This window comes from Erythrolamprus reginae, chromosome 11 (assembly GCF_031021105.1).
Source record: "Erythrolamprus reginae isolate rEryReg1 chromosome 11, rEryReg1.hap1, whole genome shotgun sequence".
Taxonomy (NCBI): domain Eukaryota; kingdom Metazoa; phylum Chordata; class Lepidosauria; order Squamata; family Dipsadidae; genus Erythrolamprus; species Erythrolamprus reginae.
In genome coordinates, this window is record NC_091960.1 from 17042572 (window position 1) to 17070478 (window position 27907).

At 44.9% G+C, this 27907-nt stretch overlaps 1 protein-coding gene across 2 annotated transcripts in view; it reads left to right on the top strand.

Annotated features, from left to right (window-relative positions):
• MECR (mitochondrial trans-2-enoyl-CoA reductase) overlaps window positions 1-27907 on the top strand; it is a 67908-nt gene that overhangs the window by 33021 nt on the left and 6980 nt on the right. For both annotated transcript variants that reach the window (XM_070764109.1, XM_070764108.1), the window contains exons 3-8: window positions 4412-4543; window positions 7617-7760; window positions 9553-9655; window positions 11406-11508; window positions 23894-23967; window positions 26082-26142. In XM_070764109.1, coding sequence (XP_070620210.1) covers window positions 4412-4543; window positions 7617-7760; window positions 9553-9655; window positions 11406-11508; window positions 23894-23967; window positions 26082-26142 — 617 coding nt within the window. The remainder of the gene's footprint in view (window positions 1-4411; window positions 4544-7616; window positions 7761-9552; window positions 9656-11405; window positions 11509-23893; window positions 23968-26081; window positions 26143-27907) is intronic.

The window sequence follows — 27907 nt, forward strand, 5'->3', positions numbered from 1 at the left end:
CCCACCAGAAGTTGGGAAACAAGCCATTTCCAGCCTCCAGAGGGCGTCCGGAGGGGTTGGGGAAACTGTTTTCACCTTCCCCAGGCATTGAATTATGGGTGTGGGCACTCGCGTGTGCACGATAACACACGCTTACGCTCCTTCGGCACTCGAGGAAAAAAGGTTCCCCATCACTGCTCTAGATCGTCCATGTTTAATAGTACAGTGTTCCCTTGACTTTTGCGGGGGATGCCTTCCAAGACCACCCACAAAAGTCAAATTTCCGTAGAGATGTGGAAGTAGGAAGCCCCTACTCTTCCCGTCTTCCACAATATGTTGAAGACCTATCTATGTCGCCAGGCATGGGGGGAATAACTACCTCTTCCCTCCACCACCACCTTCTTTCCTGACTGTAATACATGGGAATGGTATGATTGTGCAGTAATGATTGTTTTTAATATCTATGGGTTTTAAATTTCATTTTTAATTTATATTGGATTTCTACTCTGTATATTGTACTGTTGTTGTTGTGAGCCGCCCCGAGTCTTCGGAGAGGGGCGGCATACAAATCTATTAAATACTTAAATACTTAATTACACTATTTTTGGCTATGAACAGTATCGCAGGACATCCCCTAACACTTTAGACCCCTAAATCCTTAACAACCTTTAGATTATTGCTCATCATTATTACTGGTACTCACCATTGAAAAAGATACTTAATGATCCTGATATTTATTAACATAATTATTTATGCTATGTTATGATTTCAGCCAATCAGCAATGGCGGACGAAAGTTTGGCAATGACGTCACGGGTGGGAAAAGCCATGGTGTAGAAAAAACCCTGCGAAGTATTTTTAAATTAATATTTTTTGAAAAACCATGTTATAGATTTTTCGTGAATGTTGGACCCGCGAAAGTCAAGGGAACACTGTACTCCCAGTGAGATAGTACAGGCAGAGCTAGCTTGCCCACAGCTGCTGCTATCTTCATCCTTTCAACTTAGGCTATATTACCATGCAATCTCTGGAAACATTCCTAAGAGCCATTAATAAAGTTTCTATATTTGGAAATTGCCACATGCAGCGAGTCTCTAAATGATGGCAAGCTAAATAGCAAAGCTATATAATAACATACACGCCATCCATAATAAGCAGTATTATCTGCATAAGCTTGGAAATAGCTATTACACCAAAGATTAAAGAAGAAACAAGAGGATTATTTCTTGCTTGTGGGGATACAGCTGTCTATCAATCTTATAGGATCTTTTCTAACCAATGACCAGACCTAATTGACTAAAAAAAAATTAATAACCCTAGGGAAAAATTCCAGCCATTCCATCCCCGGATTCTCATATTACATCGAGCTATAATACGATTTGCTTGATTTAGATTTTTCATCTGTGAACTATTTTTTATTTTTAAACTATAGTTGATGCATGCAGTTCAATTGTGCTTTAAGAAGCAGAATTACCTAAAGCTTAGCTTAATGGAATTAATTAAGTGAGGCAGTGATGGTGAACCTTTTTTGGTTTTACGTGCCAAAACATCATGCCCACACCCATGATGCCCCCCTGTGCATGTGCACAACCCCTGCACTCCCCAGTGCATGCACACAGGCCTTACTAAAGCAATGCTCTCTACATGGGGCTACCTCTGAAGAGCGTCTGGAAACTGCAAATTGTGCAGAACGCAGGCACGCAAACAGTCCTGGGCTTGCCCAGACATGCCCATGCCTCTCCAACACTCCGCGCACTGCATTGGCAGTGTTGGCTATGACCTATAAAGCCCTACATGGCATCGGACCAGAATACTTGCGGGACTGCCTTCTGCCACGTGTGTCCCAGCAACTGATCAGATCCCACAGAGTTGGCCTTCTCCAGGTCCCATCAACCAGAAAATGTCGCTTGGCGGAGTTTAGAGGAAGAGCCTACTCTGTGGCGGCCCCAGTCCTCTGGGGGAAGCTTCCCCCCAGAGATTCGTATTGCCCCCACCCTCCTTGTCTTCCATAAGAGTCTCAAGACTCATTTATGTCACCAAGCTTGGGTCTGTTAGACTTCTGCCTCCTGGCCAATGAAAGTTACGCAAGATAGTGGACTGAATGGGTATGAGTATTTTTATGATCTTTGGGTTATTAGGTTGTTAGTGATTAATTGGATTCAGGATGTTATATATCATTATTTCATATTTCGTAAGCTGCCCCGTGTCCTTGGAGACGGGCGGCATAAAACTCCAATAAATAAATAAAGCCTGGAGACTGAAAAATGGCTCAACAGGCAAACTGGTAGTGCATTTTTCTGACCTTCCAATTTGCCCGTTGGGGTGTTTTTGGTACTCCAGAGGCTTCCGTGAAGCATTCTGAAGCCTCCTGAGGACAAAAACGGCTTTCTCCAAGACCAAAAATTAGCTGGCCAGCATGCTGATGCACACTGGAGCCGACATAAGGCAACACTTTGTGTACCCTCTGATATGGTTCCGCATGCCACCTGTGGCATTCACGTCATAGGTTTGCCATCATGGATTGAAGGTTTTTATTTATTTATTCTAATTTTATTTGTTTATTTATTAGACCTCTATGCCTCCTTTCTCGAAACGACTCAGGGCGGCATACAACATTGCAAATGCAGACAATATATGTGAGAAATCTAATTATTTTAAAAGAGACATATACAAAGTTGGAAGAAGAAGCCAGAGTTGCCTTCTCCAAGTCCCGTCAACTAGACCAGTGTATTTCAACCAGTGTGCCGCGGTCAGGTGTACCATGGGGAAATTAAACATGGGTCCCCAAACAATGGCCCGTGTGCTGGATACAATCCATGGAGGCCATTTATCCGCCCCACCGCCAGCCGCCTCCATCCGAACATAAACATTCCCCTCACAATCCCTTCAGCTATCAGCGACAGGAAGAGTGGAGGCACAGGGAACGCTCAGTGACCAATCACCTTCTAGGATTCATCCTGACCACTAGCGATGAACCAATAGCAGGCCGCCTCTCATCCACACCCAGGAAAGTCTCTGCTCGGGCTGCTGCGCACTTGTCATTGTGTGGCCGCGGCAAGTAGTTGAAGCTGCTACTCCTCCCCATTGTCCGATTTCTAATCCTGGTCAGGACTGGAGGTAAATGTTGCCACCACTAGATGAAGCCTCAGCCTCAGCTGGTTATGTCTATCCTGATGGTGTATATAGATATTTGTGTTAGAGTGTCATTTTGTGTCATTTTGGTTGGTGGTGTGAGCCAGGATTTTGTAAATGTAAAAAATGTGCCACGATTCAAAACAGGTTGAGAATCACTGAACTAGACAATGTCGGCTGGCGATTCCTAGGGGAAGAGCCTCCTCCGGGGGGCCCGGCCTTCTGGAACCAGCTCCCCCCCCCCCCCGGAGAATCATACTGTCCCCACCCTCCTTGCCTTCCGCAAGAGCCCTAATTTGTGCCGACAGGCTTGGGGCTCTTAGATTCTTGCCCCCTGGCCGATGAATATACTGAGAGAAAGTTGATTGAATGGGAATGACTGCTTTTTTATGGCTTGGGGTTTTTAAATTTTATATTTAATTAATTGGATCTAAAATGTTATACATTGTTTTATTGTATGCTATAAGCCACCCCGAGTCCTCAGAGAGGGGCAGCGTAAAAGTCCAATAAATAAATAATAAAAAGTCTAAAAAAACCCTTATACAGTCATCCGCATTCATCCAATTCAATCATTCACATCATCCGGAGACAATCTCGTCGCTCACGGTCCCCGTGTCCACCGGCAGAGGTAGGTCTTCAGAGCTTTATGAAAGACCAGGAGGGAGGGGGCAGTATACATTTCTGGAGGGAGTCCATTCCAGAGGGCCGGGGCCACCACAAAGAAGGCTCTTCCCCTTGGCCCCACCAGACAACATTGTCTGGCCGATGAGACCTGGAGAAGGCCGACTCTGTGGGACCTAACCGGCCGCTGGGGTGCATGAGGCAGAAGACAGTCCTGTAGGTCAGTGTTTCCCAACCTTGGCCACTTGAAGATATTTGGACTTCAACTCCCAAAATTCCCCAGCCAGCATTTGGGGAATTCTGGGAGTTGAAGTCTAAATATCTTCAAGTGGCCAAGGTTGGGAAACACTGCCCTAGGTAGTCTGGTCCTAAGCCATGTAGGGCTTTACAGGTTTTATGGAACATTTACTCCATTAAGAATCCCCAAATTCTCATCCAAGATGGAAATCCTTCCCGTTTTTAAGAACGCAGCTTCAGTGTGGCCAGTGCTCAGAGAAGTGGCGAACCAATAGTTTAAATCAATACGTGAACTGGTTCAGTATTATTACATTATTGAAATCAACCATGGAAATCTTTATGACCGTATATGTTATATATGCTATTTGGAGTTTGCTACAGAGTAAAAAAAAATAATCTACATGTACATTCACATTCCAAAATTGCTCCTGTTTTTCTTGCAGGATCCTATGGCATTGTTGCTGACTTACCTGCAATTGGAGGGAATGAAGGAGTTGGGCAAGTGATGGACACGGGAAATTCTGTGACAACTTTGAAACCAGGAGACTGGGTGATTCCAGCTGATGGAGGACTTGGTGAATTTTTTGGGGGGGGAGGAATTGAAGCAAAACTCTTGTTTCCTTTTTGTCTAGTCCTTGTGCTGAGATTTAAATGTTTGACCCCAAATCGTAGTGGACAATGTGTGAAACATGACTGCTGTTTAGAATAGCAATAGCATTTAGACTTACATACCACAGTGTTTTAGAGCCCTCTCTAAGCATTTTACAGAGAGTCATCCTATTGCCCCCAACAATCTGCGTCCTCATTTTAATGACCTTGGAAGGATGGAAGGCCGAGTCAACCTTGAGTCTACTGAGATTCGATCTGCCAAACAACTGGCAGCCGGTGATCAACAGAAGTAGCTTGCAGTACTGGACTCTAACCACTACACCGCCATGGCTCACTGAACCACCACTGGAGTTTATAACTTAATGTACATTGTGAAAACCCAATCTTTTCAACGATTTTATCTGTTGAGTGTTTGTCATTCCATACAATGGGGTGAGGTATCACCAGTATGCTGATGATACCCAGTTATACATCTCCATCCCATGCCAATTCAGTGAAGCGGTGGATGTGGTATGCCGGTGCCTGGAGGCTGTGAGAGTCTGGATGGGGACCAACAGGCCTAAGCTCAACCCAGACAATACCGAGTGGCTGTGGACATTTCCTCCTAAGGACTATTCAATCTGTCCAACCATCACCCTGGGGAGAGAAATCTTAACCCTCTCAGATAGGGTCCATAACTTGGGCGTCCTCCTGGATCCACAGCTGAACCTTGAACATCATCTCTTGGCTGTGGCCAGGGGGACCCTGGCCCTGGTCCGCCTGATGTACCAGTTGCGGCTGTATCTGGACCCGGAGGCTCTACACACAGTCGCTCCTGTCTTGATTATTGTAACATGCTCTACCCTTGAAAAGTGTTCGGAGACTCCAAATGGTCCAGAAGACAGCCGCGCGAGCTGTCATGGGTGCACCTCGGTACACCCATATAACACCTATACTCCATGAGCTGCACTGGCTTCCTATTAGTCTCCGGGCACAATTCAAGGGGTTGGTTATCACCCATAAAGCACTACATGGCTTAGGGCCAGATTATTTACGGGACCGTCTCTTGCCATATACATCCCAGAGACCAATTAGAGCACACAGAGTTGGCCTCCTCCAGGTCCCATCAGGTAAACAATGCAGGCTGGCGGGGCCATAGGGGAGGGCCTTCTCTGTTGCTGCCCCGGCTTTATGGAACCAACTCCCCCCCGAGGTGCGCATGGCCCCCACCCTGCTGGCTTTCCGTAAGGCCACAAAGACCTGGCTGTGCCGGCAGGCTTGGGGGCCCTAGCTTGTCTATGTGTTTGAATTGGTTTGATTGATTAGTATGTATGCAATTAAATTGTCTTAGTTTTAATTATGATTTTAGAAATTAGGGGTTTTTTTCCTTGACTTCTTTTTATTATTGCTGTTAATTGTAATTTTTTACACTTTTGTAAGCCGCCCTGAGTCCTTCGGGTTTGGACGGCATCGAAGTCGAAATGAATGAATGAATGAATGAATGAATGAATGAATGAATGTCAGATGGTGTGATTGCACAAAGTGCCCTGCTTGACCATCATGAATTTCAATGAAATCTGGAGTTAACATGTACACATATCTCTAGTGAACATTAGTAAAGTGTTGTTTGCCAATGCAATACTTGCAGAGATATAGTCATTTGTGTGACCTCTATACCACAGCCTTCTAGAGAATGATTCTTAGGTTTCAGCAACTTTCAGATATAATATCTCCGGCAATATTTTGTTGAGAGAAACAAAACTTGGCCATCTTATTTATTTGTTTGTTTGTTTATTAATCAGATTTATATGCTGCCCCTCTCTGAAGACTTGGGGTGGCTTACAACATATAGGAAACAATATACATCCTAAATCCAATTAATTAAAATGAATAATCTTAAAAAACCTAAGAACCAATTAAAATATTATCATACCCATTCAATCAACAAGCTCACAATACATTCGTCAACCAGGGGGTAGTCTCTAATGACCCCAGGTCTGGCGGCATAAATGAGTCTTCAGACTCTTATGAAAGGTGAGGGGGAAGGCAATACAAATCTCCAGAGGAAACTGATTCCAGAGTTCCAGGCCCCCCACAGACAAGGCTCTTCCCCTAGGCCCCACCAAATGACAGTACCTAGTTGACGGGACCTGGAGAAGGCCGACTCTGTGGACCTAACTGGTCGCTGGGACTCATGCGGCAGAAGGCGGTCCCGCAAGTATTTTGGTCCGATGCCATGCAGGGCTTTGTAGGTCATAACCAACACTTCGAATTGTATCCTGAAAACAATTGGCAGCCAGTGCAGACTGCTGAGTGTTGAGTCTTCTACAACTTGTTGTGGTCTATTACATAAAATAATAAAAACATTCTCGTGAGCTATCTCCATCTAGATCATTTGGAGCAAAGTTGGCCAAAAATTACTGCATGTGCAACTCGAAAAAAGGGTAAAGTTTGACTTTTTATACTTCTGGAAGGAAAGATATGAGAAACATGAAAATGTGTAGTTATAAGTTAGCAACGCAAGGTTTTCGAATATAAAATTTCATTCTCCTACTGTTTTCCAATAGTTCACAAATTCAGTGTAAAGATAAAAGGATTTTTCGAGCCGCAGTAATTTTCAGCGAACTTTGCTCCAAATTATCTAGATGGCTTGTGAGAAGATTTTAAATTATTTTGTTTAATAGAGCACGAAAGTTGTACAGGATGGCCAAGTTTTGTTTCACTCAACAAAATTTTGCCAGAGATATTATATCTCAAAGTTGCTGAAACCTCAGAGTCATAATGTAGAAGGCTGCAGTATGGGGTCACACAAATGACTATCTCCACAAATATTGCATCGACACATGTAACACTTTACTAATGTTCATTGTCAACGAGTGTGCATGTTCACACCAAATTTCATCGAAATCCGTGATGGTTGAGCAGAGAGCCCCGGTCGTGGAATGACCCTCTGACAACATTTTAGGACTCACCTGAGAGCTGAGAACTTCCAGATTGTGATTAACTGTTCCACAGCTTAAATCATGTCGTCTTCTTTTTTTAAAAAATCCTTTACAAAAGGAACTTGGCGAACAGAAGCGGTATTCGATGAAAAAACTCTGCTGAAAATCCCACCAGATATTCCATTGACTTGTGCTGCCACACTGGGTGTTAACCCCTGCACAGCTTATCGGATGCTGTCGGATTTTGAGACTTTAAAACCAGGTATACAAAGATGTATGGATGTACCTATGCATGTAGGTTATGTTTGTAGAATTTATATGACTGCTCAACTTGAAAATTGCAACTTTGGGCAGTGTACAGGAAAACATACAACAACTCTACAAAATGAAACAATCCCAATTTAAATGCAGTAAATGTTAATAGACAATCATGTCTCCATATGGTTATCTGCTCCCATAGTCATCCTTAGCCACACACCTGAAGAAAAAGCCAAATTTTCGAAAAGCCAACAGGGTCACAGCCAGAAGGATATATACCGAGAATCCTTGCCTTACAACAGTTCATTTAGTGACCATTTGAAGTTCACTGAAAAAAGTGACTTGGGACTAAGTCATTTCACACTACGAAGCATCCCCAATGGTCATGTGATTTACATTTGGATGCTTGACAACTGACTCACATTTATCCAATAGCAATAGCACTGATATACACTGCTCAAAAAAAGGGAACACTTAAACAACACAATATAACTCCAAGTAAATCAAACTTCTGTGAAATCAAACTGTCCACTTAGGAAGCAACGCTGATTGACAGTCAGTTTCACCTGCTGTTGTGGACATTCAGCTTTGTACAGAACAAAGAATTCAATGAGAATATTTCATTCATTCCCATCTAGGGTGTGTTATTGCAGTGTTCCCTTTATTTTTTTGAGCAGTATACTTCTTCAATAATGCTTTTACAGCCCTTTCTAAGCAGTTTACAGAGTCAGCAATATGGCTCCTCATTTTACCCACCTCGGAAGGACGGAAGGACGAGTCAGCTGAAGTAGCCTACAGTGCTGTACTCTGACCACTGCGCCTCCTCAGCGATCCCCATTTGGGACCTTCTGACAAGCAAATGGGGAAGCACTTAAGAACCCTGTTAGGAATTTAACAGCGCAAAGATTCACTTAACGAAAGTGGCAAGAAAAGTTGTAAAATAGGGAAAAATTCACTTAACAAATTTCTTATTTAACAGCATAAATTTAGGGCTCAATTGTGGTTGTAAATTGACGACTACCTGAGTTGTGGTCAGTGGCATTGACAGCGCACTTCCAAGTTCAATACCAGAGCCCCGATCGTAGCTGTACCGGCTGCAACCCAATACTGAGTGAGGAAATATTATTTTACTTAAAGAGTAGTAGATGCTTGGAACAAACTTCCAGCAGACATGGTTGATAAATCCACAGTGACTGAATTTAAACATGCCCGGGATAAACATACATCCTCAGATAAAATACATGGAAATAGTATAAGGGCAGACTAGATGGACCAGGAAGTCTTTTTCTGCCGTCAATCTTCTATATTTCTATGAGTACAGTACCACCATCCTGAGGTCACCAAAGATCATGGGCAAAAGTGACCCAGGCTGTCTCAGTAATTATCACCATCTGAACCCTAAATGAAAAGAATCTACATTATCAAAATTGAGACAGGTACTCATTTCTTTTACACATCCTGACCTACAGTAAATATTTGCTGCAGCTGACTAGAATTATTTCACCTTTGCTGACGTTGAAGGTCCATGTACTATAGTGATGGTTAGTTAGGCAAAGGGAAATTAAGGGCTGAGGTTTGTATGTATGTATTTATTTCATTTCTAAAAACTGAATTTCCTGGTCTTTTTTCCCCAAGACCTGTTTTTAAATGGGGAATAAAAAGTGTCAGGTGACCTGAGTTTCCACTGGCTGTGCTATTTTCTCCAACACACAATAATGATGGGAGTGTCTCCCACTTGAGGGAAGCAGGAGAGAAGTGTTTTTGAAGCCCGGGATGACATGTCTGTTTGTCTGTAGGGGAGTCTGTCATCCAAAATGCAGCCAATAGTGGAGTGGGACAGGCTGTAATCCAGATTGCAGCAGCCAAGGGCATCAAAACAATAAATGTAATAAGAGATAGGTGAGTGTGCCTTGCAAAACTGTTTTTCCCCCCTGTTTTTCTTTTTTCCTATTGCTTTTGCTCAGTCAGATTTATGCTAAACCTGCACAAATGGGGCATTCTCGTAGATGCCTTTTCTTCAGATGAATATTATATAAATCCTAGATGGCATTATATGATGCTCAATTTAAAAAAAAAAGATTGCCAGTTTGTAAGCTACGGTAAGGCCACACTTGGAATACTGCACCCAGTTTTGGTCACCATGATATAAAAAAAGATGTTGAGACTCTGGAAAGAGTGCAGAGAAGAGCAGTTAATATGATTAAGGTTACTGGAGGCTAAAACCTATGAAGAACGATTGCAGGATTTGGGTAGGTCCAGCCTAGTGAGGGGGAAAGAACTAGGGGAGACATGATAGCAATAGCATCTAGACTTATATACCGCTTCATAATGCTTTACAGCCCTCTCTAAGCAGTTTACAGAGTCAGCATATATTGCCCCCAACAATCTGGGTCCTCATTTACCCACCTTGGAAGGATGGAAGGCTGAGTTAACCTTGAGCCTACTGAGATTCGATCTGCCCAAGTGCTAGCAGCTGGTGATCAGCAGAAGTAACCTGAAGTACTGCACTCTAACCACTGGTCCACCATTATAGCAGACTTCCAATAGTTGAGGCTCTGACATAAAGAAGAGAGGGCCAACTTATTTTCCAAAGCACCAGGAATCCAGACAGGAAACAATAGATGGAAAGTAATCAAGGAGACGGACAATCTAAAATTTTCTGACAGTAAAAAAAATAATCAGTGGAACGGTCGGTTTGCCTTCAGTAATTGTGTCACTGGAAGCTTTTAAGAAGAGACTGGACAGAAATCTGTCTGGAAATAGTATAGGGTCTCCTGTTTAGCAAGGGGTTAGACTGGAAGACCTCCAAAGCTCTTCCAGATATTTCACTAGGTGCAACATACATCCAAAGGTTTTCCAATTTATATCTGAGATATTGTATTTTTAAAATTTGGATACAGGTCTTTAATATGAGAATAGGCTTTGGATTTGATCAGAAAAGGTGCTTTAGAGCAGAGGTCTCCAACCTTGGCCCCTTTGAGACTTGTGGACTTCAACTTCCAGAGTTCCTCAGCCAGCAAAGCCAGAGTTCCAGGAACTCTGGGAGTTGAAGTCCACAAGTTTTAAAGTGGCCAGGGTTGGAGACCCCTGCTTTGGAGTATATGAAGGCACAAATGCAGTGCATGTCTGCAGTTCCTTAAAGCAGCTTAGATCCCCGGAATTGAACAGCAATTGTGGAGAGCTTTATCTGAAAACTTCAGGCTTTTATAGTTACTTGATGCTATTTATTTTTATTTGTAGCAATTGATAGATTTAACGGCAAATGTTCTTTGTTTCTGAATGAGGGCTCTGTCTTATCAGCAGTTGTCTTCACCAAAGACACGCCACGTAGAACATGCCTATAGAGGTGATCTGGCTGATAAGTCGCCAAAGGATAAGTGGTCTCCTGAACCACTTCATCAGTTGGCCAAATGTTGTGTTACTTGTACATCACCTGACCCCCCCACCCCAGTAGTTTATTCTAAGCTAGCTTCTTTAGTATGTAAATTCAAAAAGACAAAGAAAGGTTTTTTTTAGATTGCTGACAATTCACTCCGTTTATGCCAGTGTGAGAATATTGTTAACATATTAATTTAATGTCCACATTCCCTTTTATGCCCCATCAGATCATCAACTTCATCTGATTCTTTTTCCCTTTTTGGTTCCACAGACCAAATCTCCAGGAACTTGTAGACAGACTTAAGTCCCTTGGAGCAGACTATGTTATCACAGAGGAGACATTACGAAAACCAGAAATGAAAGACTTGTTTAAGGTATATATGACACACACACACACCCAAAAGGTTGTGGCTGTGAAATAGCTAAAGGAAACAGGATTGCTGCATTGAATTGGATTGTGTTAGTTACTTTGTTCACCCAAATCCATTGTCAAGCCACTGCAGAAGTTGGTGACAAATTAACAGTTTGCCACACTATCTATACAAGAGCTGTTGCAGTGGGAGGGGTGAATTCTGGGGGGAACAGATGCAATTATAAAGCATTCTTCGATCACATTCCACCGGGGTGGAAGTGAAGAAATATCTGCCACGCTGGCACACTCTTTATGGACAACGTGACAAGTTTGTGGGCGGGGGACAAGGGATGTGACCTTTCCATTGAGTGAGAAGCTCAGATTCAGGTTTCCCTGTCTGGTGCCAGAATGGCTCCAGAAGTAAATTGGAGCTTTGAGAAATACTTTGACTCAGAGTCTGACTTAGTTTGGATGTTGTCTGGAACTTTGACATTTTTAACCTGAATCTGAGTTTGTTTAGTACTGTACTGTAATAAAGTACTGTACTGTACTGTAATAAAGTAGAATATTGTAGCTTGGTTTGACATGAAGGATCCTTGGTGCTGTATGAGCTTGAAATGTCCACAAGCAAGCTCAGAAAGCACCAAAACCCGTTTTAGTTTGTTTGTTTGGTGTTCTGCCTGTTTTGCAAATACAGGTAGTCCTCGATTTACAACAGTTCATTTACTAACTATCCAAAGTTACAGCGGCACTGAAAAAAATGACTTAAAACCATTTTTCGCACTTATGAACTGTTGTAGCATCCCCATAGTCTTATAATCAAAATTCAGGCTCTTTGGCAACTAGCATGTATTTATGGCTGTCATGTGATTTGTAGCCTTCCCAGCTAGCTTCTGACAAGCTACCTGGAATTAAGGAGAAACTTCCTAACAGTCAGGACAATTAAACCAGTGGAACCACCTGCCTTCAGAAATCATGGTCTCTCCATCCCTGGATGTTTTTAAGAAGAGACTGGATGGTCACTTGTCTGAAATGGTATAAGTCAGTGATGGTGAGCCTTTTTTGGTTCACATGCCAAAAGGGGTGTGTGGGGGTGTGCTAGCATGTGTGCATGTGCCCACACCCCTTCTCTCCCCCCCAACACATGTGCAAGCCACTCTCCCCATGCACTGCCTCCAGCACATGCGCACAGATCTTTCTGAAGATGAAAAAAATGCCCAAATGGGCAAACCGGAAGTTCAGAAAACGCACTTTCTGTTTGCCATTCTGCTGGTTTTTGCACTCCAGAGGGTTCAGGGAAGGTTCCTGAGCTTCAGAGTGCAAATAACAGCACAACGGCAAACCGGAAGTGCATTTTGCCAAACGTCTGGTTTATCCACGGGGGGGGGGCGGTGGAAGTTTGCCTCCGGGGCTTCAGGGAAGCTTCTCTGAATCATACGGAGGATGAAACTGCCTTTCCCAAGGCTGAAAATCAGCTGGCCAGCACGCATGCACGCTGGAGCTGAAACATGGTAAAGTCTCATGTGCTCTAAGATATGGCTCCATGTGCCACCTGTGGCAAACATGCCATAGGTTCATCATCACGAGTATAGGTTCTCCTACTTGAGCAGCGGGTTGGATTAAAAGACCTCCAAGATCTTGTTCCGGTTTCGTTTCCTTTCCATTCCATTCCATTCCGTTCTATCCTATGGAAAGCCAACTATACTTAATGATCACATGGTTCATTTAACAACTGCAGTGATTTTCTTAACAACACTGGCAATAGGTAATAAGATCAGGCACAACTCACTTAGCAATTTCCTTAGTAGTGAAAATTTTGGACTGAATTGTGATCATAAGTCAAGGGCTATCTACCAGAGGTAGGTTTCTGGAGAACCGGTAGTGGAAATTTTGAGTAGTTCAGTAAATACCACCTCTGACTTGCCCCACCTCCATCTATTCTTTGCCTCCCAAGTCCCAGCTGATCAGGAGGAAATGGGGATTTTGCAGTAACTTTCCCCTGGAGTGGGGAGCGAATGGAGATTTTACGGTATCCTTCCCCTACCACACCCACCAATCCACACCATGCTCACAGAACCAGTAATAAAAAAAAATTGAATCCCAGCACTGATCTTTGTCATTTCAGTCTTGCTATTTATTTATTTATTATTTATTTATTTATTGGATTTGTATGCCATCCCTCTCCTAGGACTCGGGGCAGCTCACAACATATCAAAACAATATTCAATATACATATCTAAAAAAATCCAATTAATATAGCTAAAGAACTTTAAAAACCCTAGCAACATTTAAAATCATTCATTCCCATTCACCCAGCAAGACATTTATTTATTGATTTGACTTGACTTGACTTTTGACTTGACTTGACTTGACTTGTATGCCACCCCTCTCCGCAGACATACTACACTCATCAGCCAGGGGGCTAGGGTCTAATGGCCCCAAGCCTGACGGCTCAGATAAGGTCTTTAAACCTTTACGGAAGGCGAGGAGGATATGTTACATACAGTATATGAACCCAGGGAGTCTGTAAGACCTATAGGGAAGCATAACAAGGTAACCCAGGCAGTGAGAAAGAGAGACCATTTTGGATGGCTACTAAATACAACTCAGAAATGTTGGATTCATCCTCCTTTCCCATGAATAATTTATGGATTTAATTCTTCACAACTCTGATGCTTTATTGTTAAGAACTGCCAAGTTTGTATCAGAAAACGCCGGGAAATGTTTCTTGCTAAAAGCCAGCTTAGCCGTGTTTTTATCCCCAAACACTGAGAAATCTCTATAATCTCTAGATTTTTATTACTGCAAAAGGTTGAAATGAAACCTCCAGATGGGCATTTTAGGAAAACAATAGAAAAGAACTCATGGGTCCTGTTTAGTCACTGGTTATTTTTATAAACACTTTTTTCTGTCCACTTTTACCATTTTGAATTATAGATTTAATTTCAGAGGAAATGCAAAAGAGACAGGCAATAGATATGGATATGGACGTTATCCTGTGCCATAAAATTTCAGGGCGTGTTGCATACTAAAGCCCTTTTTAATGAGACAAACTGATTGGGATTAGAGGCAAGAACATAATTTACTCTCCTCTGTCTTCCCTCTTTGGTTCATCCTGTTCCCTGTTTATGCCACTCTGCAGAGAAATAATTGCCAGAATCCAGATAAAAATGCTCAGTACCTACAGGTGGCCCTTGGTGATATGGCCCTAATAAAATGCTTAATGGGCAAAATCAACAGAACTTTCCTCGTGCAAGTTTTCAGGCTGCTTCCGGTTCGCCTTGCCAAATATTAATTGGAGTCACATATGTTTTGGCATTTCACGTAATTAGTCCTCAATGTATGACCACAATTGAGCCCAAAATTTATGTTGCTAAGTGAGACAGTTGTTTAAGTAAATGTCCCATTTTATGACCTTTCTTGTCACAGTTGTTAAGTGAATCACCGCAGCTGTTAGTAACCCAGTTGCTAAGCAAGTCCGACTTTCCCAATTGACTTTGCTTGTAAGAAGGCTGAAAAAGAGGATCGTATGACTGGGACACTGCAGTCGTCATATATATGAGTCAAAAGCCAAGCACCTGTATTTTGATTCTGAATGGTGTCCGTGGAGATGCTGCAATGGTTGTAAGTGTGAAGAACAGGCATAAGTCACTTTTTTCAGCGAAGTTGTAACTTTGAACAGTCCCTAAATCAGTGGTTCTCAACCTTTCTAATGTCGCAGACCCTTAATACAATTCTTCATGTTGTGGTGGCCTCCAACCATAAGCAATGTACCCTCTAATTTTTTTTCGGTGTGGGCGGAAAAGTATAGTGTCTGAGCGACAGTCCCTTTGGGACTGGGTGGCATAGAATAATAAATAAATAAATAAATAAATAAATAAATAAATAAATAAGAAAAAAATCCCTTTTATTAAAAGAAATTAATAATTTAAAAAAACCAAAATCCATTACTATTAAAACTAAATCAACCAGCAAAACCAAAAACATAACTATTAATAAAAACAGGTGAGGGCTGGGTTTTTTTTCTCTGTTATTATTTAAGTGCTTTTACCATATGCTTTAAATCAAGTCACTTCTCTCTCTGTTTCTCCTGTCATTCTCCGTACTGAAGGAGCGGGTCCAGCAGTCACATGGGTTGCTCATGTCCAATCCGGTGGAACTGAGCCTAGTATTAAAAAAGCTTGCCGGATCCGCCCCTTCCCCAGAATTTGCTCAGTTCGCATATCCTGCGGTTGTATTGTGATAGCTCGTTCAACATTCTAACACCTTCCCTTCGATCTTTCCTTCAAAAAGTAGTAAGATTTATTGTCTTTATTCATTTACTTGCACTAATTGCGCCAGCCGTTTAAAAGAAAAAAAGAAAAAAATAAAGCGGCTCGGCTTTTTTCCTTGGGAGAAGTTGCGGTTTCGTTTTCCCCCGGCGGTTTTTGCCGGTTACGATTCCTGCGGCCGCTTGTGGATTCTTCTAATCCTTTGGCCTGGAGGTCCTGGTGCAAGTATTTATATATTGAATTATTGATTATTTATTGTATACAAAATATTTAAGGGCTTAAGAAATACCTCCTGCGGAGTGAGACGCCTTCTAGTCTCCTGAACTTAGTCGATCGCTTCCCCTTTAAGTATTTACGGGGCGATTTTTTCGGCGCGAAGGCCTTCGCGCCCTTTTTAAATCTAGGCCTCTCGTGTTGGCCTCCTGCCAGCCCCGTAGGCCTCAGTCCACCGCGTGGATCCCGGAGCGGGCCTTGGGGGTCCCAGGCTAAATTCTCCACCGGCTAAGCCTCCAACCAGAGTGCCTTGGTTTACTTAATTACAAAGTTTAGGGAGGCTGGCCCCGCTGGATTTGGGGGCACGAACTCTGGGTTTGCCCAGATTGTCCTCAAGTTTCAGCAGCTTCGAGGCCTCGAAGCAGGATCCATTCCTCTTGGGAAGTCCTTGAAATTCTTCTCCTTATTATTCAGTTATTGGCTCAGCCTTGTCTTCTGTTAATTGTCAGACTATGGCTACTTTTCCCAAGAGAGGCACAACTAAAGGTCCCAGAGAGGCCAGGCCTACAGGCGATGAAATTACTAGTATCCCCCAGGCCTCTTCCTCCTCTTCTCCAGGGGCCCGCCCCTCGACCAAGGTCACCAGGGCCGAGAAGAGAAGGGACCTAGCCCTACAAAAAATCCATGACAAATCAGCAAAACGTTTGAAAGTGCAGGCCCAAGTAATCAGTAGTCAAGACCCCCCAGAGGCTTCTAGTCTACCTCCTTCTGGGGTCCCTGTGTTATCTCTGGATGAGCCAAACCTAGACAGACCCCAACCTAACCTATGGGGCATAGGTCCAGAGGAACCAGATATTATTGAAGATTCCCCCCAGCCAGGATCTTCCCAGGCCTTTAGGAATTCTTCTGCCATTTCTGCTGATATTTCCAGTTTACCTCCTGAGTTCCAGTCTATATTTGCTGTGCTGTCCAAAGCCATTGATGCCAAACTCTCCACCATCAATGAGCCTCCCTTACCTCTTCCTCCTTCTCGCTCCTCCCGCCCCTTGGGTTCTTCCCCAGCGGTCAGAGCTCCTATTCAGGATGATTCAGATTCCTCCCAGGATGAATATGAGGATATAGAGGATGATGAGGATGCTTTTCAAGGCTTATCAGATGATGAGGAATCCCAAATAAAGGTTCCTCCTCCAATTACTATTTTTCCCTCTCAATTATTCAAATCTCTCCTCCTCAAAGCTAGAATTTCTACGGGATTAGCGGCCCAGGAGAAACAATCCTCCACTTCCACTGATCCCCCAGAGGAGAATTTACCTTACTTCACAGAGGAACAGGAGGATAACGAGGTAATTCCTATGCCTAAATTGTTTAAAGATGCCTTACTCAAACAGTGGGAATTTCCAGCATCTGGCCTTAATCCCTCCACCAAGGATAGAAAGTTGTACAAACTTTCCTCTTCCTATGAAGAGCTTCTATCCTTTCCCAAACCAGATGAACCTGTCAAGATTCTTCACTCGGCAGCGGCTGTGCCAGGCGAGGCGGAGGAAGTCCTCCGCCCAGAGGACAAGCGCATTGAGCAAATGCTCAAAAGAGGATTCACCGCTGATTCCTGGGCCATTAAAAGTTCTGCAGCGGCTTCCTTTTTCTCCAGAGCCACGCTGCTGTGGCTTCGCCAACTTCAACAGCATATTCCTCCCGATGACTTGAGAGGTCAACAAGACTTCAACAAGGTCTTTGCAGCTGCCCAGTACGTGGCTGATGCCACCTTGCAATCTACTAGATTTTCTGCTAAGTCTATTGCAGCTTCTACAACGGCAAGAAGACTCCTATGGATTCGCCCTTGGCAAGCGGGAGTTCGCCAAAAGTGGCAGTTATCCCAGGGCCCCTTAAAGCGCGACCTTCTCTTCGGTGATCTTCTGGATCCACTCCTCACGGAGACCACGGACAAGAAGAAAGTTTTGGGTCCAACCACAAAAAAGGCTACCAAAACGCAGTCCTTTCGTCGCCCAGGGCGCCAGCAAGATCAAGCGGCTTCCTATCAGAGATCTCCAGGTCAGTATTCCCCCCGCTTTCGTTCCCAAGGTAGGAACTCCAGGGGTAGAGGGTTTCGCTTCCAAAGGGGAGCTTCCTCTAACAGGACTTCAAAAAAACCTAGATGGTAATCTTACCTCCATTCCCATAGGGGGTCGCCTAGCTCATTTCGCCTCTAATTGGCGTCTCACCTCCAAGGACCCTTGGGTCATTGACACTGTTCAATCAGGCCTTCTTTTAGAATTTATTTCTCCTCCCCCTAAACGTTTTATTTCCTGCCCTTCTCCCAGGTCATCCTCAGATTGTAACCGTATGGAGGAGGCCATTTCTCATCTATTGTCCATCAGAGCCATTCAACCGGTCCCTTCCGATCAGAAGGGCCTAGGTTTTTACTCCATCCTATTTATGGTTCCAAAGTCCTCCGGAGGTTGGAGAGCTATTTTGGATTTAAAGAAACTAAACCTATTCATCAAATATAGGAAGTTTAAGATGCACTCCTTGTCTTCTATTTTGGCCGCCATTCATTCGGGAGATTTCATGGTCTCCTTAGACCTCACTGAGGCCTACCTTCACATTCCTATAGCCAAATGCCACAGAAAATTTTTACGTTTTTCCTTTCAAGGCAGGCTTTTCCAGTATAGGGCGATGCCATTTGGCCTTTCCTCGGCCCCTCGAGTCTTTACAAAGCTCTTGGGGTCCCTGGCGGCCTATATCCGGGCGTCTCCCATCCACATTTTATGTTATCTTGATGATATTTTGATTCATGGGAACTCCCTAGAGAGAGTGAAAACAGACCTTTCGGTCACCATGTCAGTCCTTCAGGACCATGGATTTTCCATCAACTTTGATAAAAGTCACCTCCAACCTTTCACATCCATTTCTCACCTGGGATCCATTATTGATTCAGAATCCTCCCAGGTTTTTCTCTCTCCCGAGAGAAAACTCAGTATAGTGGAGTTAATTTCTAACATTTTATCTAATGCTTCAGTATCCATAGTTACTCTATCTTCCCTTTTGGGGAAGATGGTGTCATGCATAGGCATCATTCCCTGGGCTCGCCTTCATGCTAGGGAACTCCAGTGGCTCCTGTTGCCTTTTCAGAGATCGGGGCACAGCAACTCAAATCGACGCATTGTCATCCCACTGAGTGTTCGCAGATCCTTCAAGTGGTGGAAGTCTCCGGCCATGGACAAAGGATCCCCGTTCAGGTGCCCGGATCAATTTGTCATCACCACAGATGCCAGTCTATCGGGATGGGGCGCCCACGCCCAGGGGATGATAGCCCAGGGCACGTGGTCCCCGGAGGAAGCTTCCAGGCCAATCAATTGGCTAGAGTTAAGAGCCGTTTCCCTGGCTCTGAAGCATTTCTCTCCTCGCATCCCCAACCGGCACGTTCTCATTCTCACCGACAACATTGCCACAAAAAGCCATATCTGCAGACAGGGAGGCACGAGATCCAAGGCTCTCATGAGGGAGGCCCTCAAGTTGGGCCTTTGGGCGGAAAAACATCTGCAGTCGCTCCTAGCCGATCACATCTCGGGGAGTTTCAACGTCCAGGCGGATTGGCTATCCCGAGCAACGATAGACCCAGGAGAGTGGAACCTCCATCAAGACCTGTTCCATCAAATCACCCTCAGATTCGGCCTACCAATCCTGGATCTCTTCGCGACCAATGCGAACGCCCAACTCCCTCGCTTCTATTCCAGATTTCCATCCCCGGGAGCGGAAGCAATCAATGCCCTCCGGAGTCCATGGCCTCCAGGCCTACTCTACGCATTTCCTCCAATTCCAATCCTCCCGGACGTGATTCACAAGGTCCTCACCGAGAGGGCCCGAGTAATCATAATCGCCCCTCATTGGCCCCGCCGGCCCTGGTTCGCGGATCTCCAACAGCTGTCCGTCCAGGACCCTTGGCGACTCCCCGTTTCGGGGGATATGCTGCGGCAGGGGGCCTCTTTCCATCCAGACCCGGAGTGGTTCCACCTCACCGCCTGGCTGTTATCAGGAGAGATCTAGAACTGCGTGGTCATGACCCCGATTCAGTGGAGGTCATTTTAAAGGCCAGAAGGGGTTCGACCAATCGAATCTACGACCACACGTGGTCCAAGTTTCACCAGTGGTGTCTACAGGAAGGTCTCTCCCCTCTGTGCATCCCCATACACAGAATTATTTCCTTCCTTATGCAAGGCTTCCATAAAGGACTTTCCACCAGCACCCTCCGGCGTCATCTGGCAGCCATTTCATCTGTCCTAGGGGGTCCCCGCAGACAGCCTCTCCGATCCTTCCCTGAAGTTCAGGAATTCCTCAAGGGCATAGCCAATCTCAGACCTTCCAAGGTCCACAGGTATCCTTCCTGGGATTTGCCACGGGTTCTCCATTCCCTCACGCAGGCACCATACGAACCCCTAAAATCGGCGTCCCTCAGGTACCTATCCTTTAAGGTAGCATTCCTGGTGGCTATTACCTCTGCCCGACGCATTTCGGAGCTGGCTGCCCTCTCAATCAGGCAGGACCTTTGTCAATTCCATCAGGACAAGGTAGTCTTGCGACTGGACCCCACCTTCTTACCCAAGGTCAGTTCCATGTTCCACAGATCTCAGGATATTGTCCTACCTTCCTTCTGCCTCCAACGAGACCATCCCTTGGCAATTAGATGGCACACCCTGGATCTCACCAGAGCGCTGAGAATATATATCCAACGCACAGGACCCTTTCGGAGGTCAGAAGCACTCTTTGTAGCCTATCATCCCAGAGTCATGGGGGCCAAAGTGTCTTCAACAGTAATAGGCCGTTGGATCAGAGGGACTATATCTAAGGCCTATGAGTCGGCCTCCCTCTCAGTTCCAAGGAACATCACAGCGCATTCCACCAGGAGCGCAGCCACCTCGGCCGCTTGGGCGACTCAAGCCCCGTTGGAGGAGGTCTGCAAAGCAGCCACTTGGGCCTCGCCAAATTCCTTCATCAGGCACTACAAAATTGATTCTTACGCTTCAGCGGACGCTGCCTTCGGCAGAAGGGTACTCCAATCCGTTATCTCACACGATAGCAAGCTAATCCCACCCTAGGGACCATCTATTGGGTATGTCCCATGTGACTGCTGGACCCGCTCCTTCAGTACGGAGAATAGGCGTTGATTGCTTACCTGAACGCCTCTTCTCGTACGGTGAGCGGGTACAGCAGTCACTTCCCGCCCTTATATGTGTCTTCTTTACCTTTCTATATCTTTCTTCCTCTAACAATGAGAGTTGAACACTAAAGAGCTTCACAACTGAGCCTAGTCTATGGATTCGCGAATTCTGGGGAAGGGGCGGATCCGGCAAGCTTTTTTAATACTAGGCTCAGTTCCACCGGATTGGACATGAGCAACCCATGTGACTGCTGTACCCGCTCACCGTACGAGAAGAGGCGTTCAGGTAAGCAATCAACGCCTATTCTCTGCCTCAATCATTTTCTCATTTCTCTTTTCTCCCCTTTTTTCTATCATTTCTCTCTATCTCTTCCTTCCACTCTTCTCTCTCTCTTGCTTTCTCTGTCTCTCTCTCTCACTCTCTTCCTTCCTCTCTCATCTCTCTCTTTCTTTCTTTCTTTCTTTCTTTCTTTCTTTCTCTTTCTCTCTCTTTCCCCCTCTTGGTCTCTTTCTTTTTCTCACTTTCCCTCTCTTGCTTTCTCTCTCTCTCTCACTCTTTCTTGTTTTCTTTCTCACACTCTTTCTCTCTCTTGTTCTCTCTCTTGCTATATCTTTCTCTCCCCCCCTTTCTCTCTCTCTCTCTTTCTCACTTTCTCTCTATCGTGCTGTCTGTTGCTCTCACTCACTCCCGTTCTCTCTCCGTTCTTCTCAGTGGAGGCTGGTAATATTCAATGTCGGGGGGGCGCGCGCGATTGCGCGCGCTCCCTATCTCCATACCAGGCCACTCGGAACATTCAAAATAAGAAAAGCCTTCGCCGGCAGACGTTCTCTCAGCAGAGGCCGGCGAAGGTGATATTCAATGTCGGGCGCGCGCGCGGGGTTGCGCACGCTCCCTATCTCCATACCAGGCCACTCGGAACATTCAAAATAAGAAAATCCTTCGCTGGCGAAAGTTTTTCTTATTTTGAATGTTCCGAGTGGCCTGGTATGGAGATAGGGAGCGTGCGCAACCTGCCCCGCCTCTCCTGCAACCCCCTTGCTGAGAGCCCGGGATGAAAGTGCTCTCAGCAAAGGGACTGAGACGGGCAGGGCATGCGTTCCGGGTGCGGAGGAGCCGCGCCCAAAGGTAGGAGGCGGCGGCAGAGCAGAGGGGGCGGATCGGGCGGGGGGCAGTGACGAAAGGCCGAGGGGGCCGGAAGCAACATGGGGAGGCAGGGGCGACTGCGGCTCCCTTCCCTTCTGCTGCCGGCGCCTCCCCGCCCCCGCCCCCCCCCCCCCGCGGGACTGCGCGCCCATGGAAAATGGGGACTGCACGCCCATGGAAAAGGGCGCGCGACCCAGTATTTTTGGGGTGTGCGCGCGCTCACGTGCGCAGCCTACAGGGAACGGTGACCATAAGTCTAGTGCCAATTCTCCCCACAGAGCTTTATAGCTGATTGGCAGGAAGGTCAGAGGGACACCCCCCCCCCCACTGTAAACGCCTGATTGGTCAGATTGTAAAAATATGTTCCAAGGTGCCAGAATAGAAGCTTTAGTTCCTAACATCATGGGAAATTTGTCTTTTCCCCATGATCTTAGGCAACCCCTGTGAAACTGTTATTTGACCCCCAAAGGGATCCTGGTCCCCAGGTTGAGAACCACTGCCCTAAATAGCAATAGCAATTACTCTTAGACTTATATACCATTCACAGTGCTTTACGGCCCCTTCTAAGCGGTTATAGATTCACCACATTGCCCCCAAAAATCTGGGTCTTCATTTAATCCACCTCGGAAGGATGGAAGGCTGAGTCAACCTTAAGCCTGGTGAGATTCGAACTGCCAAATTGCTGGCAGCCGGTGATCAGCAGAAGTAGCCTGCAGTACTGCACTCTAACCACTGTGCCACCACGGCTCATAAATTACCTGTTGTAAATCAAGGATTACCACTATAATCCCTCTTAGTTCTGCTGTTTCCAAAAAAAAGCATGTTACAATCAGATGGCTGCATTCCCATTCTTCTGTATGTTGGAAAGATGGTTGCAAGACAGAACTTCTTAGCAAGTACAGGGTAATTAGTCCAGGAAGACACACACCACATGATAAAAGGAAAACCCAAAAGTTTTTATAAACAGAAAAGCAGAAACAGCTCCCTTTTTAAATGTCAAAGGGATTTTCTGGTACACACAAGGCACAGGTGAAATGCAGTCCAATTGCTCACCCAATAACTGGGAAATTGAGTCCAATTCTAAAGTCCAGAGAGTCCACACACACACAATCCTGAAGAGCAAAAACCACGATCTTGACGAAACAATGAATCAGATAAACTGCCATGAGGCTAAAACACCAGGCTGCACTTTTATCTATAGCACTAATTACAGCAGCCCCACCCAACCACAGGTGGCCTCATTTTCTCTTGTAATAATCCTTCAGTTGTTGTCTCCTATGCATCACTTTACGCATGCATGGATGTGTCATTAATTCTTGTTCAGAATCCAGGGATGATACAGATGACTGATCTCCTCCTGGGCTGTCTGCCAAACTCCCCTCTTCCCTGTCACTCACGCTTCCTTGGTCAGAGGAGGCTTCGTCGGCAGATTCCATCGGGAGCAAAACGGGCCTGCGGCATGTGGATGTTTCCCCCACATCCACCTGCACATTCCTTAGGGCAGGAGCTGGGCCAGAACTAACCACATCATATTTCTATGAATAATTTGAAGGACTTAAAGCCAGAAGCAACTTGTTTTCTGTTTTGTTTTGTTTTTATTTTGTTTTCCAATTTCGTTCTCCAGGAAATTCCTAAGCCCTCATTGGCTCTGAATGGTGTTGGAGGGAAAAGCGCTACTGAGCTGATGCGTCACTTGAGGTAAATTTAGCTTTTGTTTGGTTTGAATTACCCTTGTAGTAATTGTTTCACTCGATTTAAATGCTTAAATGGGCAGTGTGTCTTTAATTTTCATTTGGGTTGTGAGTTGCCTAAACAAGAGTATTTTTGAAGCAGGACATATAGACACCCTTAAATTTGCAAGTGTGGTTTAGTGCAATGATTTGCTGTTTAATGGGGCAGACTTGTACTCTCTGAATTCTTGTCTTCAAGTTGACAAATTTGCTATTGCATTGAATACTATCCAAAACGCTTGGCTTGGGTGACATTTAAGAAAGAAATTAAGAGGAGCTTTAAAACTTCATGACAAACCTACTTGCCCAGCTAGCAAGCTGCCAACTGCCAGTCAGAGTTGAAAGGTTTTGTGCTGCGTCTGAAAAATATTTAAACTTTATAATTTCAGTGAAATCCGGCTCCAGAGCTCTGAAACAGTCAGAATAGATCTTGGTATCATCATTTCACTCTAGTAAGATGAATTTACTGGGTATTAGATCCGTGGTGGCACAGTGGTTGGGATGCAGTACTGTAGCTAATTCTGCTGACTGCAGGCTGCCTGAAATTTGGCAGATCGAATCTCACCAGGCTCAAGGTTGACTCAGCCTTCCATCCTTCCAATGTGGGTAAAATGAGGACCCAGATTGTTGGGGGCAATAGGCTTACTCTGTAAACCTCTTAGAAAGGGCTAAAAAGCACTATGAAGCAGTATATAAGTCTTAAGTGCTATTGCTATTAGATCCAGGGTGGCACAATGGTTAGAATGCAGTACTGCAGGCTATTTCTGCTGACTGCCGGCTGCCAGCAGTTCAGCAGTTCAAGTCTCACCAGCTCAAGGTTGGCTCAGCCTTCCATCCTTCCGAGGTCGGTAAAATGAGGATCCAGATTGTTAAGGGCAATATGCTGACTGTAAGCTGCTTAGAGTGGGCTATAAAACACTTTGAAATGGCATCTAAGTGCTATTGCTATTAATATTATTTTTCACAAATATAACATCATTATGAGCCAGAAGGTTTTCTAAGCCAGTTCCCAGAATTGAAGGGATTTTATAGATCAGAGTTGACCTGGATTTTACAGTTTAAAGGACTCACTTGTGAATTCCTTGAAAACCTGGAGATATCCGACATGAGACCAAGCTTAATATATTTCAAGAAGTCTTGAACCGTAACTACAGGAAAAAACTTTCTGTGAAGGACAGCTATGTTGAAGATTTTAATAAGATTTTGGAAGGGAGCCTTTTTTAATTTTCTCATTATTTGATTTTATAACATCTAAATTTTCATCCAGTGAACTTGCGAGAAAATGGCAGTGTGCTGCTTCTTGCTCTGAATCCCTAAACTGCAATGGTTTCCAATTAAAGTTTGCAAAAATTAACCAGGTGTCCAGAGGCTGAAGAAGCTGGACAGTAAAAATAGGGTTTGGGTTTAGGTACCGTATTTTTTGGGTTTGCGGGAGGAAAATAGGGAAAAGAATCTGCTTACCAGACATTCATCTGGCTAGCATCCTTAGTCTGATCAGTTTCAGCACATTATTTTATCCCCTGGTTAGGGCTTTTAAAAAAACCTTATTCAGAGAGAGTAACAATGAAAGAGTTTGCAAGCCAGTAAGAGCTGGGAACATTGTTAGAACCTGGTTAGGGCTGGAAAGAAAAATCCTGAGCAAGTAGAGCAATGAAAAAAAATGCAAATACTTAGGGCTTGGAAAAATTCTTGACAGAGAATAATAATAAAAAACTTTGCAAGCCGGTAAGAGCTGGGAACATTGTTAGCACCTGGTTAGGGCTGGAAAGAAACTTACTTGGAGCAAGTTAGAGTAATGAAAAAAACGCTGCAAAGACTTAGAGCAAAGACTTAGAGCATTCTTTGCAGACAGTAACAGTGAAAGAACCTGCAAGATAAGAGCTGGGAAGATTGTTAGCACCTGGTTAGGGCTGGGGGGGAAAGCTTCAAAAAAAGCTGCATTCGGAGTATAAGATGCACCTGAATTTTCAGCCTCTTTTAGAGAGAAAAAAGGTGTGTCTTATACTCTGAAAAATGTGGTAGTTTGCCACCTTAATTGCCTTCATCCTAACTTTAATTGCCCTAATCCAATTCTTCCATTAGGCATAGCGGGACCTTGGTTACCTATGGTGGGATGTCAAAGCAGCCTGTGACCGTCCCTGTGGTGAGTAGCCCATTTATCCTGCACATGTTCCCTTTCCTGAGATAACAGAGGTAGTCCTCAACTTATGACCACAATTGAGCCCAACATTTCTATTGCGGAGACCGTTGTTAAGTGAGTATTACCCCCATTTCATGACCTTTATTGTCACTGTTGCTAAGCAAATAGCTACAGTTGTTAAGACAATAACCCAAGGACAATAATTTTTGTTTGTTTGTTTGTTTGTTTGTTTGTTTGTTTGTTTGATATATTTGTATGCCGCCCTTCTCCGAGGAGTCAGAGCGGCTAGCAGCATATAATATAACAATACAGTACAAGGGCAAATCTAATTGAATTTAAAATTACAATCTAAAAATCCAAAAATCATACAATATACATGTATATCTCATTTTGTTGGCTGAGACCTAATTGCCCCAAGCCTGGCGACATAGATGAGCCTTTAGACTCTTACGGAAGGGAAGGAGGGTGGGAGCAGTGCAAACCTCCAGGGCAGTGATTTTCAACCTTTTTTGAGCCGCGGCACATTTTTTACATTTAAAAAATCCTAGGGCACACCACCAACCAAAATGACACAAATCTAATAAATAAATAAATACATACATACATACATACATACATACATACATACATACATACATACATACATAGCCCCCTCATATATACAACCCCATGTAACATCCTCTTATAAATACAGTCAATCATCAATCATCCCTCCTCAAATTTATACCGCTCTCTCATTTCTGGGTACTTCTCCTGTCTTTCCCCCTTTTCTCTCTCATGTTTCTCATTTCTCTCTCTTCCTCCTTTTTCCCTCATTCCTTCTCCCTCTCACTTCTCCTCTTTTTCCATTCCTGTCTCTCTCCCCCCTTTATGCGTGTGTGTGTATACACACTCGAACCATTTCCAAAACCAGTTGAGGGCTGGGGTTTTTTCCTCTTTTATTCTTTTCAAAAACAGGTGTGGGCTGGGGGGTTTTTCTTATTATTTGGGTGCTTTTTACCATATGCTTCAAGAAGCACCTCTCTCTCTCTTTTGCTCTCTCTCGTTCTCTCTCTTATTTTCTTTCTCTCTCATGCTTTCTCTCTCTTGTTCTCTGGCGGGATTAGTCATCTGTTGTCCTCCTGATGCTGCTGACATGGTGCCAGGGACAAAACGCCCACCCACTCCTGAGGGAAAAGACGGACTGTTTGGGATGGGAATTAGCATCTCTCCCGCCACGTTAAGTAGGCAAGGCAAGGCAGAAACTCGCCGGACGCGGAGCCCAAAAAAAGCGCCTCAGGAAGGCAGAAGCGACGCGCCCCCACCGCCCGCTCGCTTTCCAACGCTGCACCCGTTGCACCGGGCTCTTTGCCTGAATCCGCCTCCTTTCTGAGGCTCGAGCGAGCCTCTTTCGCCGGCAGCCGGGGGGTCGGCTTCGCCCCCTGCCCAGCCGAAAGTGTGCATGTGAGGGGGGAGAGCTTGCTTCTGCAACCGCATGGCCAGAGAGAAGCGGGATAGCAAGGCGGCGGCATTCTTCTGCCTGGCCTGGGCGCTCTGCTTGGTTTTCCCGGGCTTCCCGCAGCATGTAGGTGGCCGAGAAGACCGAGTGGGACTGTGAGAGGGGTGGGCGTTCCCACAGCGCTCGGAGCGGCTAGCGGACGGATCGCCAGCACTGCTGCAGCCACAGCTGTGGGAGGAGCCGCGCCCCAAGAAAGCCGGAGAGAAGGACGGATCGGGCGGGGACAGCCACAAGTGGAAGCCTCAGCCCTGGAGCTCCCACTTGCAGAAG